We start from the raw sequence: 19803 nt of genomic DNA, 5'->3' as shown, positions 1-19803 counted from the left end.
TTATTTTCACAGGGAGAACGAAGCCTTATTTATTTATTTATTTATTTATTTATTATAATAAATAAATAATAGCTTACATTGTGCCAATTTCTGCTGTACAACAAAGTGACTCAGTCATACATACATATACATTCTGTGTTTTTATGTATTTATTTACCTTATTGAAGTATAGTTGATTCACAATGTTGTGTTAACTTATGCTATACACCCAAATGATTCAGTTGTACAAATACGTATATTCTTTTTAAAATTCGTGGAGTTCCTGTCGTGGCTCAGTGGTTAACGAATCTGACTAGAAACCATGGGGTTGCGGGTTTGATCCCTGGCCTTGCTTAGTGGGTTAAGGATCCAATGTTGCCATGAGCTGTGGTGTGGGTTGCAATGTGGCTTGGATCCCCCATTGCTATGGCTCTGGCATAGGCCAGTGGCTACAGCTCTAATTAGACCCCTAGCCTGGGAACCTCCATATGCTGTGGGAGCAGTCCTAGAAAAGGCAAAAAGACAAAAAAAATTTGTTTTCATTATGGTTCATCATAGTACATTGAATATAGCTCTCTGTGCTATACAGTAGAACCTTGTTTATCCATTATATATATAATAGTTTGTATCTGCTAACCCCAAACTCACTATCCATTTCTCCCCCTTGTCAACCACAAGTCTGTTCTCTATGTCTGTGAATCTGTTTCTGTTTCACAGATAGGGTCATTTCTATCATATTTTAGATTCCACATATAAGTGATATTATATGGTATTTGTCTTTCTCTTTCTGACTTACTTCACTTAGTATGACAATCTTTAGAGTCACCCATGTTGCTAAAAATGTAAGCTTGTTATTTTAACTTTGCATTTGCCCTTATACCTGTTAGTCGTCTCCAAAATCAAGCCCCATTTCAGAAACTTTGCAGAATGAGAAGGTACATTTTCCACCCAAACTATCTTTTGTGTTCCCTCGATGACTGCTTAAAAGGCCACAGAATTTCATCCCCTTCTTTCTTGTGTAACTCATGGCTTAGAACATGCAGCTAAAGAGGAGAATCAGTTACCTCTTTCAGCCACCAGAATCATTCAGCCACCAGAATCATAGAATCAGCTTTGATTTTATACTTCTGTATATTCGGATGAAATTTACATCTTTAAGTAAGATGTTATGGTAAGTTATAGTGGAACTTTTTCATTTGTGAAACTTATACATAATTATAGTCATCACACAGTTGGTGTGGCTTTTGCAATATGGGAGACTGTCACTTCTGCTGTGTAGTCTTTTCTAACTTTCACAGAAGAGTAGGTTCCATTATCCCTGGCATGAATGAATCACCTTAATTTGGGGAAATAAAGTTTCCATAATGTGAAGATGCATTTCTTATAGGAGAGCCAAAAGTTTGGTTAATTCTTTAGAACAAGGCAGTAACTATTTCAACATCCTCTTACTCTATAACTGCTGAGAGACGTTGGGCATAGAAATATGGCCCTATAGATTCACGTGGCTCTAGATTTTACATTGGTGATCTGAGTAGGGGTGGGGATCTTGACAACGAGGGATACTCAATCTATATTCCTGACGAAGCATTTGTCCTCAACACTTAAGCACATGCAAAAGTTAACAAGTGGTAGTATACTGAAAACATATAGCAAACTTACATGGGAATTTAGGGGAAATGTGTTATAAGGCTTTGAAATAATGCTAGAAATACATTTCATATTTAAAAATAATATTTTTTAAAGTGTTGCCTAATATGTAACCAAAAAGGTGAATTATAGCCGTAAAAGTAGAAATGGACAGTAACACAATAATCGTGGGGATGAATTTAATGCCCGACTTACATCAATGGACAGATCATCCAGAGAGAAAAATCAATAAAGAAACACAAGTCTTAAATGAACCATTGGACCAGACGGACTTAAGTGATATTTACGGCACATTGCATCTGCAAGTAGCAGAATACACTTCTCAAGTGCACGTGGAACATTCTCCAGGATAGGTCACGTCTTGGGCCATAAATCAAGCCTCAGTAAATTTAAGAAAATTGAAATCACATCAAGCATCTTTTCTGACCACAACTCTATGAGATTAGAAATCAATTTTAAAAACAATTTTTAGTTTTTAAAATAGCTGCACCCATGGAATATGGAAGTTCCCAGGCCAGGGATCAAATCTGAGTCATAGTTGTGACCTACACCACAGCTGTGGTAATGCTGGATCCTTTAACCTACTGCACTGGGCTGGGGATCAATCCCACACCTCTGCAGTGACTTGAGCTGCTGCAGCTGGATTCTTAACCCACTGTGCCACAGCAAGAACTCTAGGAGAAATAAATTACAAGGAAAAAGATGCGAAAACCACAAACACATGGGAGCTAAAAAATGTCACTAAACAACCAATGGATCACTGGAGAAATCAAAGAGGAAATAAAAAAATGCCTAGAGACAAATGATGAAGAAAACACGATGATACAAAACCTATGGGATGCAAAAGCAATCCTGAGAAGGAAGTTTATAAAGATACACTTTTACATTAGGAAACAAGAAAAATCTCAAATAAACAACCCAACTTTACACCTAATAACTAGATAAAGAAGAACAAACAGAACACGAAGTTCATAGAAAGAAAGCAGAAAGATCAGAGTAGAAATAAATGAAATAGAAACAAAGAAAACAATAGAGAAGAGCAATGAAACTAAAAACTCCTTCCTTGAAAAGATATATAAAATTGATAAACCTTTATAAAATTGATAAACCAGACTCATCAAGAAAAGAAGGGAGAGGGCTCAAATCAATAAAATTAGAAATGAAAAAAGAGAAATTAAAACTGACACCACAGAAATAGAAAGGATCATGAGACTACTACAGTCAACTATATGCCAGTAAAATGGACAAATAGACAAATCCTTAGAAAGTTCTAAGACAGAGAGAAATAGAAAATATGAACAGACCAATGCCAAGTACTGAAATAAAAAAAAAACTCCCAACAAACAAAACTCCAGGGGCAGCTGGCTTCACAGTCTCTTCAGTAAGTGGTGCTGGGAAAACTGGACAACTACATGTAAAAGAACAAAATTAGAACATTCTCTAACACTGTACAGAAATAAATTTAAAATGGGTTTAGGACCTAAATGTAAGGCCAGGTACTATAAAGCTCTTAGAGGAAAACAGGCAGAATGCTCGCTCTTTGACCTACATCACAGCAATATCTTTTTGGATCTATTTCCTAGAGTAATGAAAATAAAAACAAAAACAAACAAATGGGACCTAATGAAACTTAAAGTCTTTTGCACAGCAAAGTAAGTCATAAACAAAATGAAAAGAAAACCCACAGAATGGGAGAAAATCTTTACAAATGAAGCCACTGACACGGGATTAATCTATACTTCATGCAGCACAATATCAAGAAATCAAACCCAATCAAAAAATGGGCAGAAGATCAACAGACATTTCTCCAAAGACAGACAGATGAGTAAAAAATGCATGAAAAGATGTTCGACACCAGTAATTTTTAGAGAAATGCAAATCAAAACTACAATGCAGTATCACCTCACACCAGTCAGAATGACCATCATCAGAAAGTTTACAAATAAGGTATCACTCATATCTGGTAACTAATATACAGCACAAATGAACCTTTCCACAGAAAAGAAAATCATGGACTTGGAGAATAGGCTTGTGGTTGCCTGGGGGGAGGGGAAGGGGGTGGGAGGGATTGGGAGTTTGGGGTTAACGGATGCAAACTATTGCTTTTGGAATGGATTAACAATGTGATCCTGCTGTGTAGCACTGAGAACTATGTCTAGATACTTACAATGCAGCACGACAATGGGAGAAAAAAATGTATGTATACATGTATGTGCAACTGGGTTCCCATGGTGTACAGTGGAAAAAAAATGCGTTGGGGGAAATAACAATAAAAAATAAATAAATAAAACAAACAAACAAACAAAAAAACAAATAATGAATGCTGGATGTGGAGAAAACAGAACCACTGTTGGTACAACTACTATGGAGAACAGTATGGAGGTTCCTCATCAAACTAAAACTAGAGTCATATGATCCAGCAATCCTAACCATAGTTTGAAAAGGTACATACACCTGAGTGTTCACTGTAGCACTATTTACAATGCCAAGACATGGAAGCAACCTAAATGTCCATTAACAGAGGAGTAGATGAAGAAGATGTGGTGCATATATACAATGAAACATTGGTCTTCTACCAAAAAGAATGAAATAATGCCATTTGCAGCAACATAGATGGTTCTAGAGATTATATACTAAGCAAAGTAAATCAGACAAATACAAATATCATATGAGATCATTAATGCATGGAATATAATAAAAATTATACAAAGGAACTTATTTACAAACAGAAGACAGACCCATGGATTTTGAAATCAAACTTGTGGTTACCACAAAGGAAACTTAAAGGGGTGGGTGGGATAAATTAGGAGTTTGGGATTAACACACACATACTATTATACATGAAATAAATAACAAAGCCTACAGTATAGCACAGGGACCTCTACTCAGTATTCTGTAATAACCTATATGGAAAAAGAATCTGAAAAAGAATGATGGGCACATGTATATGTATAACTAATTCACCTTGCTGTATACCTGAAACTGACACATCATTGTAAATCTACTATACTCCAATATTCTTTAAAAGTTAATAATAGAAAATGAAAGAAAAGATTAAAGCCTTATTTTGGCAGTTTACAGATTTTTCTAAAAAGGTGAATTACAAACTGTCTAATCCAGATATTAAATGCTATTGCACAGTGAAAAAGAAAATCATACGTTCAAAGATAAGAGATATGCATATTCAAAGACCTAAGAATTCACACTATTGTAATATTGCATGGCTCATATTCATATTGCAAGTAATCCCATTTTGCCTTTAAAGTAATTTTGTGTGCCTTTAAAAACTCCAGGCCTTCCAATTTCTTCTCAGAGAAATCTCAGCAAAGTGAAAGTCAGAAAACGGTTCTTAGCTTCTAGCTGCAGAAAAGCAGATGGTATTCTATGGTAACTGTCCTTGTAAGGCTGCAGAACTTGAGACACTACCGCTGTGATGTATGAATTAACCTTTAATCTCTAAAACGTAATACTTTTTTTCATTTTTAAATGTTGTATTGAAGTATAATTGATTTACAATGTTGTGATAATTTCTTCTGTACAACAAAGTGATTCAGTTATAAATGTACAGACATTCATTCTCTTTCAGATTCTTTTCACACATAGATTATCACAAGATATTGGGTAGAGTTCTCTGTGCTATACATTGTGCAAACATCGGTCAGTCATTCCATATACTTCAGTGTGTTAAAGCAATATTTCTTTTTTTATACCCTAGAATTTATTTTTATTAGAGTTGATTTACAGTCTTGTGACAATTTCTGCTGTGCAGCTGTTTTATTTAGTTGTGTGTTGCCTTAGAAGTAAAATTTAGAGGGCAGTCTGCTTTTGAAAGCTGTTATGAAATTGTGATACTCATTTTTTAAGACAGAACAGGATAATTGGAATCTCTTCTATCATATACTGGAGTTAAGAATAAAATTTTTGAATCTTGGATTTACTAATCAGAGAGTTTTAGTCACATCCTACTTAAAATGTACAGTATGAAAAACTTTAATGGTGTTTGTAACATTGGATACAGTTATTTTGGCTCTAAGTATATTTCTAAATAGAGAAAAATTCTTGCTCAAAATTGGTTAATGCAATATTATTTATCATAGCACAACTGTGCCTAGATACAATTTGTAACATTAGAAATAAAGAAATTAGTATCAGGGTAAAAGTCTGAAAATATGTCTAGTATTGTGGGGTTTTTACATCATATTTGAGGTGTGTACTTAATGACACCAGATAATAATTGAAAATTAGGTTTTTGAAAATTGGAAGCAATGGGAAAATGTTTATGATATCATTCTTGGTGTAATAATAGTGTTAATAAATACATCAAAGAATGCATTTTTCTGTAGAACAAATTTAGAAGGGTAGTTGATATATATTTTATTAGATACTTACACAGAAAATGTCAATTAGTGTTAATAAAATATGATCCAATAATCATTTATAATTAAAAGTGAAAAATAAAGTGCACCAGAATTTTAAACATATCCATGACATATTTTTCATTCTTACTCTAAATATAAAAAATATAATAAAAACATAGAGAAAAACTGAGCAGTATTTTTTCATACAAGGTAAAACATGAAAAAGTAGCAAAAGAAGATAAGAATCTTCAAAAAGATTTAGTGATTCACAAATGATTACTGCATGTTTGATAAAACTTGTTAAAAAGTGCCAATACAAGTAAGAGATAAATTGGCCAAAGTCCTCCCAAAGAAGCAAAACAGGGACATAAAAGGAAAGTGAAACAAAATATTAAAATGGACGGAATCAAGTTTATCTTATACGAAGATCTAAAATTTGGTAAGTACATAGAAAGCAGAGAAAGCGTTTTTTTTGTTGTTGTTGTTTGTTTGTTTTTTTATTGGCCACACCTGTGGCATATGGAAGTTCCCAGGTCAGAGACTGAATCTGAGTCAGAGCCTCCACCTAGGCCACAGCTGCAGTAATGCTGGATCCTTAATCCACTGTGCCAGGCTGGGGATCTAACTGGATCTCAACAGAGACAAGATGGATCATTAACCCACTGAACTACATTAGGAACTCCAGAGAAAAATTTTCTAAGAATTGATAATTGGCAAAATGGCTTTTAGACAAATATCTTTTAGGTGAAAAGTCAAAGGGCTTCTGCAGAAGGTGTTACTGAGTCCAGGCTCCTCCTGCTTGCCCCACCACAGGCCAGTAAATTGAGAGTCAAGCCGCTGGGGCATGGAGTAGAGAATACTCAGAAAGCCAGCAGACTGAGAAGATGGTAGGCTTGTGTCCTGAAGAACCATCTGGCCTGAGTTACACATTCAGGCTTCTTTTATACTAAAAGGGGAAGGCGCAACGTTGAACATTTCCTGGTTCCCATCAGCCTCTGGAGCTGTGTTAATCCCCCCAATCATTCACAGGTGGGCCTGGTCAGGATGTTTCCTTTGAGCTAAACAAGGGCATTTGGCTTAATGCTCATTACCTGGAAGGCAGGGTTCCCAGAGCTGGGCCATTATGTATAATTTAAGCATATAGGCAACATCACTTTGGCGATTAACTTGTAAGAGAATTCAAAGGTTCTTCCCTATTGTAAAGGTAGTTTGAGGACCCAGGGTGGGCATAGGGATCCAAAGTGGGATATAGAGAATCAGAGGACCATAGGCTTCCCAGTGCTCTTGAGGCCTCTTAAATTCGAAAGAAGTTATCACAAGCCTGGCGTAGGACTGCATTTCTGAATTTTGTTTCATTGTAAAGTCCAGAACAAAAGTTTTCTTTATTATAAGTCCCAAGTACTGCTGCAGTGAATTCCTTAGATCCATAGTTATTCTGGGACAGACAGAAGTTTTGCCTTTGACACTTGTGCCATTACCTCACTCTTGAGACTGAGTCCTTCTCTGACACTACTGAACATTATTTGCTCTTATTGAACCCCTTCCTTTCCATATCTTTTATCTTTTCTTCTCTCCACATCACTCTGACTTTAATCCCTTTTATGCTCTCTGAGTAGGAGGGTCACATTTATAAATGTACTTAGTGTGATAGGAAGAATTCTCAAGATAGCCCTTCGAGATTCCCACTCTCTGGTTATCAGACACTAATCTAGAAAATTCTGCAAAGGGATTTTGTGGATGTAATCAAAGTTTCAAATCAGTAGACCTTTAAGGATAAGATTATGCAGGTGAGCCTAATCTAATCACAGGCACCCTTTTAAAACAGAGCGTTTTCTGCAGGTGGTAGCAGAGGGGAAAGGAGCGGTTCGTTACGTGAGGAGTATTTGCTGTTTTGAAAATGGAGATTGCCACATAGACGTGAAGGGATCTTTACAAGCAGAGAGCGATCCCAAGCCCACAGACAGCAAGGAATTGAGACCTCATTTCTACAGTTTCAAGGAACAGAGTTCTGCCAAGTACCGGACTGAGCTCAAGAAGCAGATGCTTGCCTAGAGCCTCTAGGTAAGAGCCCAGCCCAGCCAACACCTTGATTTCCGTTTTGAGAAACGCCAAACAGAGAACCCAGGGGAGTCCACCCAAATTTTTGACCTAAAGAACTGTAACGTAATAAGTTTAACTTGCTAAATTTGTGATAATTTATTATGGCCACAATAGAGAATGGGTATAACTGGTAAATTGCAACTTTCCTCTGTTGACCACATTTATCTATTTTTGCTTGCCTCCAAGATGTCGCCCCCATCATTATCCTTTTCTCCACCCCAAAAAGCCTAAGTGTTTTTTCTTCCTCAGAGACCCAGGATCTTTTATTCCAAGAAAATCTTTACCCAGATACATCAACTCAAATACAACAGAGGAGACAAAAATATCTCAGGGTCTCTCCTAATTTGAATGATTTTCGAAAATGTGAATCATAAATTGGTGTGTTATTAACTAAATCCGTGAAGCTGAAAGGGTTTTGTGATTCTCGGGCTCTGTTGTCTGAGTAGAAATGATTCTGAGCCATGTCAAGCAACTTAGCTCCTAGCACTTTCTTTGATAACTTTGGAGAAGGGAGAATCAGCCATGCACACTGCAACGTGACAAAATAGGAAATCAGGAATTTCTTAAATTCAGTGGTGTGATTTCTTGCTGCAGTTCTCTTCTATATTTCCTTCATGGTGTATCTCTTCTGTGCTATCTGAGACACTGTATGTATTTTAGAACTGTTCTTCTCACAGCTGCTTTCACCTCCTTGTTCTTCAAGCTGTAGATGAGAGGATTCACTAGGGGAGTGATTACACTGTACTGTATGGAGAGGATCAACTCCAGAGGTGAGCCTGATGTGGGCATGAGATAGCGAAGAATGGCTGAGCCATAGAAAAAGAGCACTGCAGTGAGGTGGGAGGAGCAGGTGGAGAAAGCCTTGCTTCTGCCTGTAGTGGAGGTGATACTCAGGATGGTGGAGACAATGCGGGCATAAGAGAAAAAGATCAGGAGGCAGGTTCCAATGGCATGCAGAAGGGCAGAGCAGAGCAGCATTGCAGCATTGGTGGAGACATCAGAGCAGGAGAGGGGGAAGAGGGAAGGCAACTCACAGGAGTAGTGGTGGATAGTTTGAACCTCACAGAAGTCTAAATTCAAAGCCAGGAGGATGTTGATGAGTGCATCCAGAAAGGCCACAGCCCAAGAGCTGCACACCAACCTCGCACACAGCTGTTTCCTCATCAACTGTCCATAGAGCAGAGGGTGGCAGATGGCAGCATAGCGGTCATAGGCCATCACTGAGAGCAGGCAGGCCTCAATCCCTGTGGTGGCAAACACAAAGAAGACCTGAGCTAGGCAGCCCTCTACTGAGATGGCTTTCCTTTGAGACAGGAGGTTCTCAAGCATTTTGGGTACAGTGACTGAAGAATAGAAGAGGTCTTGGAAGGAGAGATGGCTCAGGAAGAAGTACATGGGTGTGTGGAGGTTAGAATCTGTATGGATCACAAGTATCATTAGCAGGTTTCCCAGCAGAGTCAGGAGGTAAATCATCAGGAACAGAACAAAGAGCAGAGCCTGGATGTGGGGGTTGGCAGACAGCCCGAGGAGGATGAACTCTGTGATGCTGCTGTGATTCCCTGGGACCATTTATGGTCATTGATTTTTTAGAGAAAAATTATTAAGGGGACTGAAAAATCTTGTTTCTACAAAAGTTTCCAGAAGGCATCATTCTGTTCTCTTTCCCTATTGGGTTTATCCTTGACCAATACAGGTCTGAACTGCCAGGGTCTGCTTACTGAGTTTCTTCAATAAATACAGTACTCGTGTTTTCATTTTACAGATATGTACATTAACTGTGAGGAAAAGATTTATATTTTATTAGAGATCACAATATGTGGAATCAAAAGAACTGTGTTTGAGTCCTAATTTTACCCAAAGTATTTTAGCTTCCTGCTTTGGATGAGTCATTTATCAATGCCCTTGTTTTTGAGGCAGAGATAGCAGTACTCAGATTTTCGACTGGGGCTTGAGTGTGGGGGTGGTTGTTTCCCCTAACCCCCATATTGTTCAAGGGACTGTAACTTCCTGCCTGCCTAGTCTGATACTTATTTTCATGGCCCTTATATCTGTCTTCACTGGTTCCACGGAGTCCTTCTTTTCCCTGCCTTTCTGTTGTGCCATCTCCAAACTCTGCATCTGCATCACTTGACCTTTCCTAACAGGGACAAAATGTGAGAGTATCATCAACTATTCTGGCCTATTGGAGAACTGTCCTAAGACTAAATTATGCCATCTCCTTCATCTGGGCCCTGTGTTCCACAGCACTCCTCATCATTTTTTTAGGGACTTCAGCAGACATTCTGGAGAAGCTGGGGCAGATTTCTGCTGACCTTTTTTTTACCTGGTCTTTATTGCCCTAATCAGTGCCCCTGATTGTTCACTAACTGATGAATGGTAGCACATTGTGTTTGTGTAGCAGTTTATCTTCTAAAATGACTTTCACGGTTGTCCGTGGAGGAGTGTGTGTGTCTGTTTAGGGGATGGTGAGAGAAGAGGCTGAACTCCTTTCACAGGTGAGGAAATTTAAGCCCCAAAATTGTATGACTTGTCTAGATTCTCACACTGAAGTGTTCTTTGCACAGGAAGGGTTTGCATCTGCCACATCTGATTATGCAACAAGGGCTTTTCTGCTATACCATTTACTCAGAGAAAAAGTCGCACTCCTTAGTTGGATTTCAAAGCGTGAATCATCTATGGTTTATCTAGATGCCCTATGTTGAGTCTGGGTGGTTTTGTTTCTGATCAAACCATGATCCTATATGTTTTCTCTGCCTTGGTTCATACTAATATATTTCATGTTGCTAGTCATTGATTTACAGCTTAGTTACTTTGAAATTCCTTCCTTATTTGCCACCTATTCCGTGAGTTCTTCTTGGGTCTCAAATCTCTGGGGAAATCACTATTAACCCCATTTGTTCAGATCATGAAAATAAATGTAAATAAGAAAATTCAACACTCTTGACTTAACTCTTTCTAATCTAGAAACTTAAAATAAAACAAAACCTTGTCTGCTTCCCTTTGATGTGTAACAATTTCATCAACACACTAAGCTTTGCCATCATTTGTATTACTATTTTGCTGTATCACTTAGTGTTGTATGTGTCATTTCTTTTCTCTACAATGAGAGTGCCATTTTACTGAGGGCAGAAATTGGGCCATTACTTTCTATGCCAACAATCATAGACACACACACACAAACGCAAAGATCAATAGGCCCTCAATCAACTATTGTTAAATAAAGACAAAAATTTAAAAAATTGGACAGAATGTGTAGGAAAAACTCTTACCTTCAAGCCCAGAAGTTAAATTCCAAGTTAGTCAAGGGAAAAGGCATTAAGAGGACCTGGAATTAGGAGAGAAAGGGAGAAGGTGGATTGCTTGTCTCCTTTTTGCTGTAATAGACTGGCAGAGAGCTTAGCTCCTTCTGAAATCATTACTTGCTACAGATCTCTGCCTCAGAGGGATCATCCCACACATTGATTAAGCATATAACATCCATCCGTAAAGTTATTTAATAAGTATTTTTGAGTGTGCTCACACTAAGGCACTGTATTACACATGTAGTTGAAGACAGTCTGAATTGTGTTTTGTTGAACTATTGTGCGAATGCATTTCCTTGACCAACTGTTCTTTGTTACCCAGGTGTGACCAGTCCTTCTAGTCTGTTTTTTCTTCATCAGATAGAACCCTCACATAGGATTGTATATTTAAATTGAGCCCTTCCTGTCACCCTCAAGTTTGCTTTGCTATCTGCTAGACTCTGATTTGCCCCTTGAACTCTGAATCATTCCTGAGATCTCTAGCTTTGGTGTCTACCAGACCAATCTAATCTTGATGTCCCTTATCCTACTTAGAAGATAATTTCTCAGTCCTTGAATCTCCTCTGGCCCCTTACCCTACCCCTGCCATGGTGCTTATCAAGGACTCACATAGCTCCCAAACTCTGAGCCCTTATCTAGAATATATCTCTCTGAATTACCTATGAGTTCTGTCCAGGGTGATCTGAGTGCAAGAGGGGCCCCAATTCATGAAGATTCAGCAATGAAGAATCACTACTGAAAAAGTCAGTTTTATCTCTGTGTCAGTAAATTACTTTTGAAAGTACGGAACTAACAAGATAATAGAGTGAACAAAAGTTATTCTTTTTAAGAATGTGAAAGTTTTTAAGAATTTTGAGTATAATACCAAAAGTGGCCATAGAAATGGATCCAGTTTTTCTACATTTACTCTATAATATAGATCTGACCATAAGGGCCAAAATATAGCCTGAGAACACTCTAGCATCTTCAGAGAATATTAGAGAAGTTGTTGTTTATGGATCCAAAACCTGACAACTTTTATCCTAAAATGGAAGCGCCACAACGTATCAGTGAGACAGCTACGTTATGTGACTTCATGACCCATCTCACACCAGGCCCCAAGCACATACTTTTTACTAATCATACCTCTTTAAGGAAGGATGATGTCTGTATGTTAATCTTAAAAGAAATGGTGAAATACTAAATACCAAGATCTTCTCACCTCCAGTTAGAAAGGCAAGTGAATTGAAGTCAGCCCATAGTTTGAATGAGTGGTCTCAGATCTAAAAATGGGTGTGAGAGTAGAGAGGTCATGAGATAACTCCTGAGAAGATAGAGCTAGAAAGTGAAGCCCAAGGGATTCCCCCCAAACTGTGTACCTTACCAAGTTATCTTGAACTGCATACAAAATGAAAACAGAAATTCATTCCAGCATTCCACATTTCCCCCCAAAATCATCTTAAGTGAAATACAGAATTGAATTCAAGTATCATCATAAATAAGTGTCATCTTTCGATTGAAATTTCAGCGTTGGAGATGGCTTTTACCAGTGCGAGTACGTGTCTAAAGTAAAATCAAAGAGTTTTGGAAAGGGTTGCACAGTAATCAAATATTGTCTTTGGTCTAGTGAGACCATCAGTGCTTTCCAATGTGACAAGCAGTTAAGACCCAATAAGCAGAACATGAGACTTGATCAATAGGTGCCTTATTGAGATGTTAAATGAATTAACAGACAGATAAATGAGGTTAGAAGAGGAAGCTAAAATGCTTTAAATTTTACAGGAGGGACATAGTTTGAATGAGTGGTCTCAGATCTAAAGTGGTCTCAGATCTTGGTGACTGGAATGAATTATTATAAATTGTCTTTCACTGTTCTTTAAATATTTCAGCAGGGATCATGGATCAGATAGAGAATGGGTAATAGCAGAAACAAATGAGTTCTGTGGATATGTAGGATTGAGGACCTATACAAAGGAAGCATTCCTTAGGGCATCAGTATTTTCTGTCAAAATTCAAGGAGTCCCCTTTGCCGATGACTAACATTATTCACTGAGTAAGCACTGACCTCTTCATTAGCTAATCAGAGAACTTGAGGACAAAAGCCCGTTGAAACATAATACAAAATACAGACACAGTTTAGAGAGTTTTTCTTTTTCTTTTTTTCTTTTTCTTTTTTTGGCCATGTTCATGACATTTGGAAATTCCCAGGCCAGGGACTGAACCCGAGACATAGCAGTGACCTGAGCCACAGCAGTGAGTGTGATAGATCCTCAAAGGTGCTCTGCCACCAGGGATCCCCAGTTTTGAGAGAGTTTTGAGACTCAAAGGAATGTGGAAAGTAAAGTGAGAAAGTGAAAAGGAATGTCTTCAAGATCCAGAGAGAGAAAAAGCAGGCCTGACAAGGAGATAGTAATGAAACTGTGGAGTGCCTGGAAAGGACTTGGGAAACACTTCTAGAAAAATTGTGGAAAACATTACCACACTGCCATATTTTTCTGGTACAGGAGATGGTTTGTAGCACTGGCCTTTTCTGAGTAGCAGAACTTACCTGGGGTTGTAAGAACAAATTCTTCAGTAAAGTGATTAGGAAAAGAGGAGACTTTTATTGTTCCAGTTGGGAGTCACAATGAGGGCAGGAAGAGTGTCCTGGATCTAGACAGTTCCAAAGTCTTTGTCATCCACATCTCCATTGGCCACAACGAAAAGATCCTTAAGTCCTCAGTGGAATTTAGTGAGAGATGTCACTTGGATGGTCTCAGGCCCAGCTACAGGGAATCTTCTCATTTCGTTTCCTCTGTGATTATAAATACTGTGCTCAGCCTAACTGGTGAGAGAGTGAATCTCAGGTCTGACCTCCCAGAAAAGCACATATAGCTCATGCATTTACTTTATTGGCTGGCTGAGTCTGAGAACGAAGAGAAAGTTGGACCAATGCCTTTTACTCCCTGGAGTTGGAGACTGAAGCCAAGATCACGGGAGTTAATTAGGAAAGTTACACTTTGTAAGAACCACAGAAGATTCTGTCAGATGTTGGCTTCATATCTTGACTTTGAAATCTTACTGCAAAGCCTTGGATGAGAAGTCCTGGGTGTCGCGTGGTTTTACTTTTCCTCCCTCCCTCTCTCCCTTGCTTTTTAGCTTTATTTTATGATAACTGAAAAAATAAAATGTTATGTATTTAAAATGTACGATTCAATGATTGACGTATTTATACTTTGTGAAATAGTGACTATAATCGGGTTAATGAACACATCCATCACCTCACATGGTTATCATTTTTTGCATGGTGTGTGTGTGTTTTGAAAATGTTCAAGGCGATGCCTTCAACTTTGTTTTTATTTCTCACAATTGATTTCTTTTATGGCTCCTTGAATTTTACAATTAAAACCCTACTCTTTTGAAAAATGTGTTTGGAATTTTGATAGGAATTGAATGTGCAGATGTCTTTGGGCAGTGTGAACATCTAACAATATTAGCTTTTTTTTCTGATCCATTAACATGGAATATCGGATTATTTATTTGCATTTTCCCCAATTTCTTTGAGTTTTCAGTGCCCAAGTCTTTCTTGAGTTTTCAGTGTCCAAATCTTTCACTTCCTTGATTAAATTTAGTCCAAGAACTTTATTGTTTTTGATGCAATTTTAAGTGCTTTCTTCATTTTCTTTTCATATAGTTTTATCTTAGTGTATAGGAACACAACTCACTTTTATATGTTGATTTTGTATCCTGTAACTTCCCTGAATTCATTGATTAGCTAAATGGATTTTTGGTGGAATCTTTATTTTCTCTATATATGATCATCTCATCTGCTAACATAGGTAATTTTTCTTCTTCATTTCCCATTTGGATGCTTTTTAATTTGTTTCTTCTCTGGCTAGGATTTCTAGAACTATGTTGAATAGTAGTGGTGAGAATGGGCACACTTGTCTTATTCCTGTTCTCAGAGGAAAATTTTTCTCTTTTTAATCATTCAGCATGCTGTTTGTTAACTGTGCACTAACATATATGGCCTTTATTGTGTTGAGGTACATTTATTTTGTACCTTGTTGAAAGTTTTTATCATGAAAATATGTTGAATATTATCAAATTCTTTTTTGCATATATTGAGATGATATGATTTCTATCCTCTTTGTTAATGTGGTATTCATCATTTTTTTGGATCTTCATATTTTGAGCCATCCTTGCATCACTAGAATAAATATCCCTTGATCATGGTGTATGATCCTTTAAATGTGATTTGAATTCTGTTTTGATAGTGTTTGTGAGAGGGTTTTTGTATCTGTGTTCATCAGGGATGCTGACCTGTAGTTTTCTTTCTTGGTAATGTCTTTGTCTGGCTTTTGTATCAGGTTACTGTCTTTGTAAAATAGTCCATCTAAACTTCAGTGTTTTGAAAGAGTTTTGGAAGGATGGTATTAATCCTTCCTTAAGTATTAGGTAGAATTTACCAGTAAAATCATTAGGTCCTGAACTTTAATTTTTGAAGTTTATTTTTATTTATTTTGAATTTAATTTTATTGAAGTATAGTTGCTTTACAATATTGTATTAATTTCAGGTGTATGGCAAAGTGAATCAGTCATACATATAAATATATCCATTCTTTTTCCCCCCATATAGATTATTACAAACAATTGAGTGGATTTTCCTGTGCTCTAAATGAAATCATCTATTTTATTTATTTAAAAAAATTTTAGTATAGTTGATTTACAATATTCTGCCAATATCTTCTGTGCAGCAAAGTGACATATCTATGTGTATGTGTGTATATGTGTGTGTGTGTATGTATGCTTTTTCTCATATTATGCTCCATCATTTTCCATCACAAGTAATTAGATATAGGTCCTTGTGCTATACAGCAGGATCTCATTGCTTACCCACTACAAATGCAATAGTTTGCATCTACTAATCACAAACTCCCAGTCCATCCCACCCCTTCCCCCTGCCCCTTGGCAACCACAAGTCTGTTCTCCATGCTCAAGAGTTTGTCTCTTTCCCATAGATAGGTTCATTTCTGCCATATGTTAGATTCCAGATGTAAGTGATAGCAGATGGTATTTGTCTTTCTCTTTCTGACTTACTTCACTTAGTATGAGGATCTTTAGTTCCATCCATGTGGCTGCAAATGGCATTGTTTTGTTCTTCTTTATGGCTGAGTAGTATTCTCCTGTGTATATGTACCACTGCTTCTTAACCCATTTATCTACATTGGACATTTAGTTTGTTTCCAGGTCTTGGCTATTGTGAATAATCCTGTAATGAATATATGGGTGCATGTATCTTTTTCAAAGAAAGTTTTGTCCGGATTTATGCCCAGGAGTGGGATTGCTGGACCATGTGGTAGTTGTATATTTAGTTTCCTATGATACCTCCATATTGTTTTCCATGGTGGTTGCACCAATTTTCATTCTCACCAACAGTGCAGGAAGGTTCCCTTTTCTCCATACCCTCTCCAGCATTTGTTTTTGTAGACTTACTAATGATGGCCATTCTGACTAGTGTGAGGTGGTACCTCATAGTAGTTTTGATTTGCATTTCTCTAATAATTAGTGGAGTTGAACATTTTTTCATGTGCCTATTGGCCATCTGTTTGTCTTCTTTTGAGAAATGTCTATTCAGGTCTTCTGCCCATTTTTTTGATGGAGTTGTTTTGAGTTTTTTCCTGTTGAGTTGTTTGAGTTGTTTGTATAGTTTGGAGATTAAGCCTTTGTTGGTTGCATAATTTGAAACTATCTTCTCCCATTATGTAGGTTTTTTTTCTCTAAGTTTTCCTTTGATGCACAAACTTTTAAGTTTTATTAGGCCCCATTGTTGTAATTTTGCTCTTATTTCTGTTGCCTTGGGAGCCTGACCTAAGAAAAATTTTGTATGGTTGATATCAAAGAATGTTTCGCCTGTGTTCTCCTCTAGTAATTTTATCATGTCTTGTCTTATTTTTAAGGCCTTAAGCCATTTTGAGTTTATTTTTGTGCATGGTGTGAGGGCATGCTCTAGTTTACATACAGCTGTCCAGTGTTGCCAGAACCACCTGCTGAAGATACTGTCTTTTCCCCATTTTATATTCTTGCCTCCTTTGTCAAAGATTAATTGACAGTAAGTGTCTGGGGTTTTTTTCTGGGCTCTCTGTTCTGTTCCCTTGGTCCGAAATCTGGGAGAGTTATGCCTCCTGCTTGTTTTTCATTCTTTGAGATTGCTTTGGCAATTCTGGGTCTTTTATAGTTCCATATAAATATTTGGATTGTTTGTTCTAGTTCTATGAAAAACGTCATGGGTAATTTGATAGGGATCACATTGAATCTGTAGATTGCTTTGGGTAGTATGGCCTTTTACAATACAATTCTTCCAATCCAGGAGCATGGAATATATTTCCATTTTTTGGAGCCCTCTTTAATTTCCTTGATTGTTTTATAGTTCTCAGCATATAAATCTTTCACCTCCTTAGTCAGTTTTATTCCTTGGTATTTAAATTTTGATGGTGCATTTAAAAAAGTTACTGTACTTTTGTATTCCTTTTGTAATATTTCATTGTTAGTATATGGAAATGCAACTGATTTATGAATAATAATCTTGTCACCATGCTGAATTCATTCAGTTTGAGTAGTTTTTTTTTGGAGTCCTTAGGGTTTACTATATAGAGTATCATGTCATCTGCATACAGTGACAATATTACCTCTTCTCTTCCAATTTGGATACATTTTATTTCTTTTGTTTGTCAGATTGCTGTGGCTAGGACTTCAATACTATGCTGAATAAAAGTGGTGAGAGTGAGCATCCTCTTCCTTGTCACAGGGGAGCTTTCATATTTCTCTGTTGCATATGATATTTGCTGTGGATCTGCCATAAATGGCTTTTTATTATGTTAAGGTATTTCCCTCTATACCCACTTATGTATCATAAATTGATGTTGGATTTTGTCAAATCCTTTTTCACATCTGTTGAGATGATCATGTGGTTTTTGACTTTTCTTTTGTTAATGTGGTGTATGACACTGATTGATTTGCATATATTGAACCATCCTTGAAACTGGGATGAATCCCACTTGGTTGTGCTGTATGATCATTTTTATATGTTGTTAAATTCGGCTGGCAAAAATTTTGTTGAAAATTTTCATGTCTATATTCATCAAAGATATTGGCCTATAATTTTCTTTTTTGGTAGTTTTTTTGTCTGGTTTTTGTATTAGCTTGATGATGGCATCATAGAATGCCTTTGGGAGTGTTCCTTCTTCTTCAACCTTTTGTAGAAGTTTAAGTGTGGGTATAATTCTTCTTTGTATTTTTGGTAGAATTCACCTGTGATGCCATCTGGTCCTGGACTTTTATTTGTAGGAAGTGTTTTTGTGACGTACTCAATTTCATTTCTGGTGATGAGTCTGTTCAATTGATGTGCTTCTTCTTGATTCAGTTTTGGATGGCTGTATGTCTATAGAAAGTTGTCCATTTCTTCTAAGTTGACAAATTTGTTGGCATATTGTTGTTCATAGTATTCTCTTATGGTGTTTTATATTTCTGCAGTATCTGTTGTGATTTCTCCTTTTTCATTTCTTGTTTTCTTTTCTTTTTTTTTTTGTCTTTCTTCCATTTCTTGGGCCGCTCCCGTGGCATATGGAGGTTCCCAGGCTAGGGGTCGAATTGGAGCTGTAGCCACCGGCCTACACCAGAGCCACAGCAACTCGGGATCCAAGCCATGTCTGCAACCTACACCACAGCTCACGGCAACACTGGATCCTTAACCCACTGAGCAAGGCCAGGGACTGAATCCGCAACCTCATGGTTCCTAGTCAAATTTGTTAACCACTGCACAACAACGGGAACTCCCTTGTTTGAGTTCTTTATCTCCTCCTCTTGGTGAGTCTGCCCAGATGCTTGTCAATTCTGTTAACCCTTTCAAAGAACCAGGTCTTGGTTTTACTGATTTTTTCCTATTGTGTTTTGAATCTTTTTTTTATTGATTTTTGTCCCTGATCTTTATGATTTCCTTCCTTCTGCTGACTTTAGGTTTTGTTTGTTCTTTTTCTAATTCTTTTAGGTGGTAGGTTAAATTGTTGATTTGAGATTTTTCTTCTTTTTTTTTTTGGAAGGCCTGTATTGCTATGATCTTCCCTCTTTTGCACCATCCCATAGACTTTGAATGGTTGTGTTTTCGTTGTCATTTGTCTTGAGGTATTTTAAAATTTTCCTTTTGATTTCTTCATTGACCCATTGGTTTTTTACTAGCATGTTCTTTAGTCTCCAGGTAGTCAGTTTTTTTTCTCTTTTTTTTTTCCTGTGGTTGATCTCTAGTTTAATGCCATTTTGGTCAGAGAAGATACTTGAAATAATTTCTATACTCTTAAATTTTTTGAGGTTAGTTTTGTGCCCAAGTATGTGGTCAGTCCTTGAGTATGTTCCATGTGCACATTACCCAGAGGTAATGTCCTGAAGTTGTCATTAAAGTCAAC

The 19803-nt window shown here is 37.2% G+C and overlaps 1 protein-coding gene across 1 annotated transcript; it reads right to left on the bottom strand.

The window, feature by feature from the left end:
• Positions 8718-9653, bottom strand: LOC100519092 (olfactory receptor 8S1-like). Its single transcript, XM_003481728.1, has one exon. The coding sequence runs from the start codon at positions 9651-9653 to the stop codon at positions 8718-8720; it is 936 nt and encodes a 311-aa protein (XP_003481776.1).

Source organism: Sus scrofa, chromosome 5, assembly GCF_000003025.6.
Source record: "Sus scrofa isolate TJ Tabasco breed Duroc chromosome 5, Sscrofa11.1, whole genome shotgun sequence".
Lineage (NCBI taxonomy): Eukaryota > Metazoa > Chordata > Mammalia > Artiodactyla > Suidae > Sus > Sus scrofa.
Note: the sequence above shows the minus strand (reverse complement) of the source record. Positions and strands in the feature narration are given on the sequence as shown.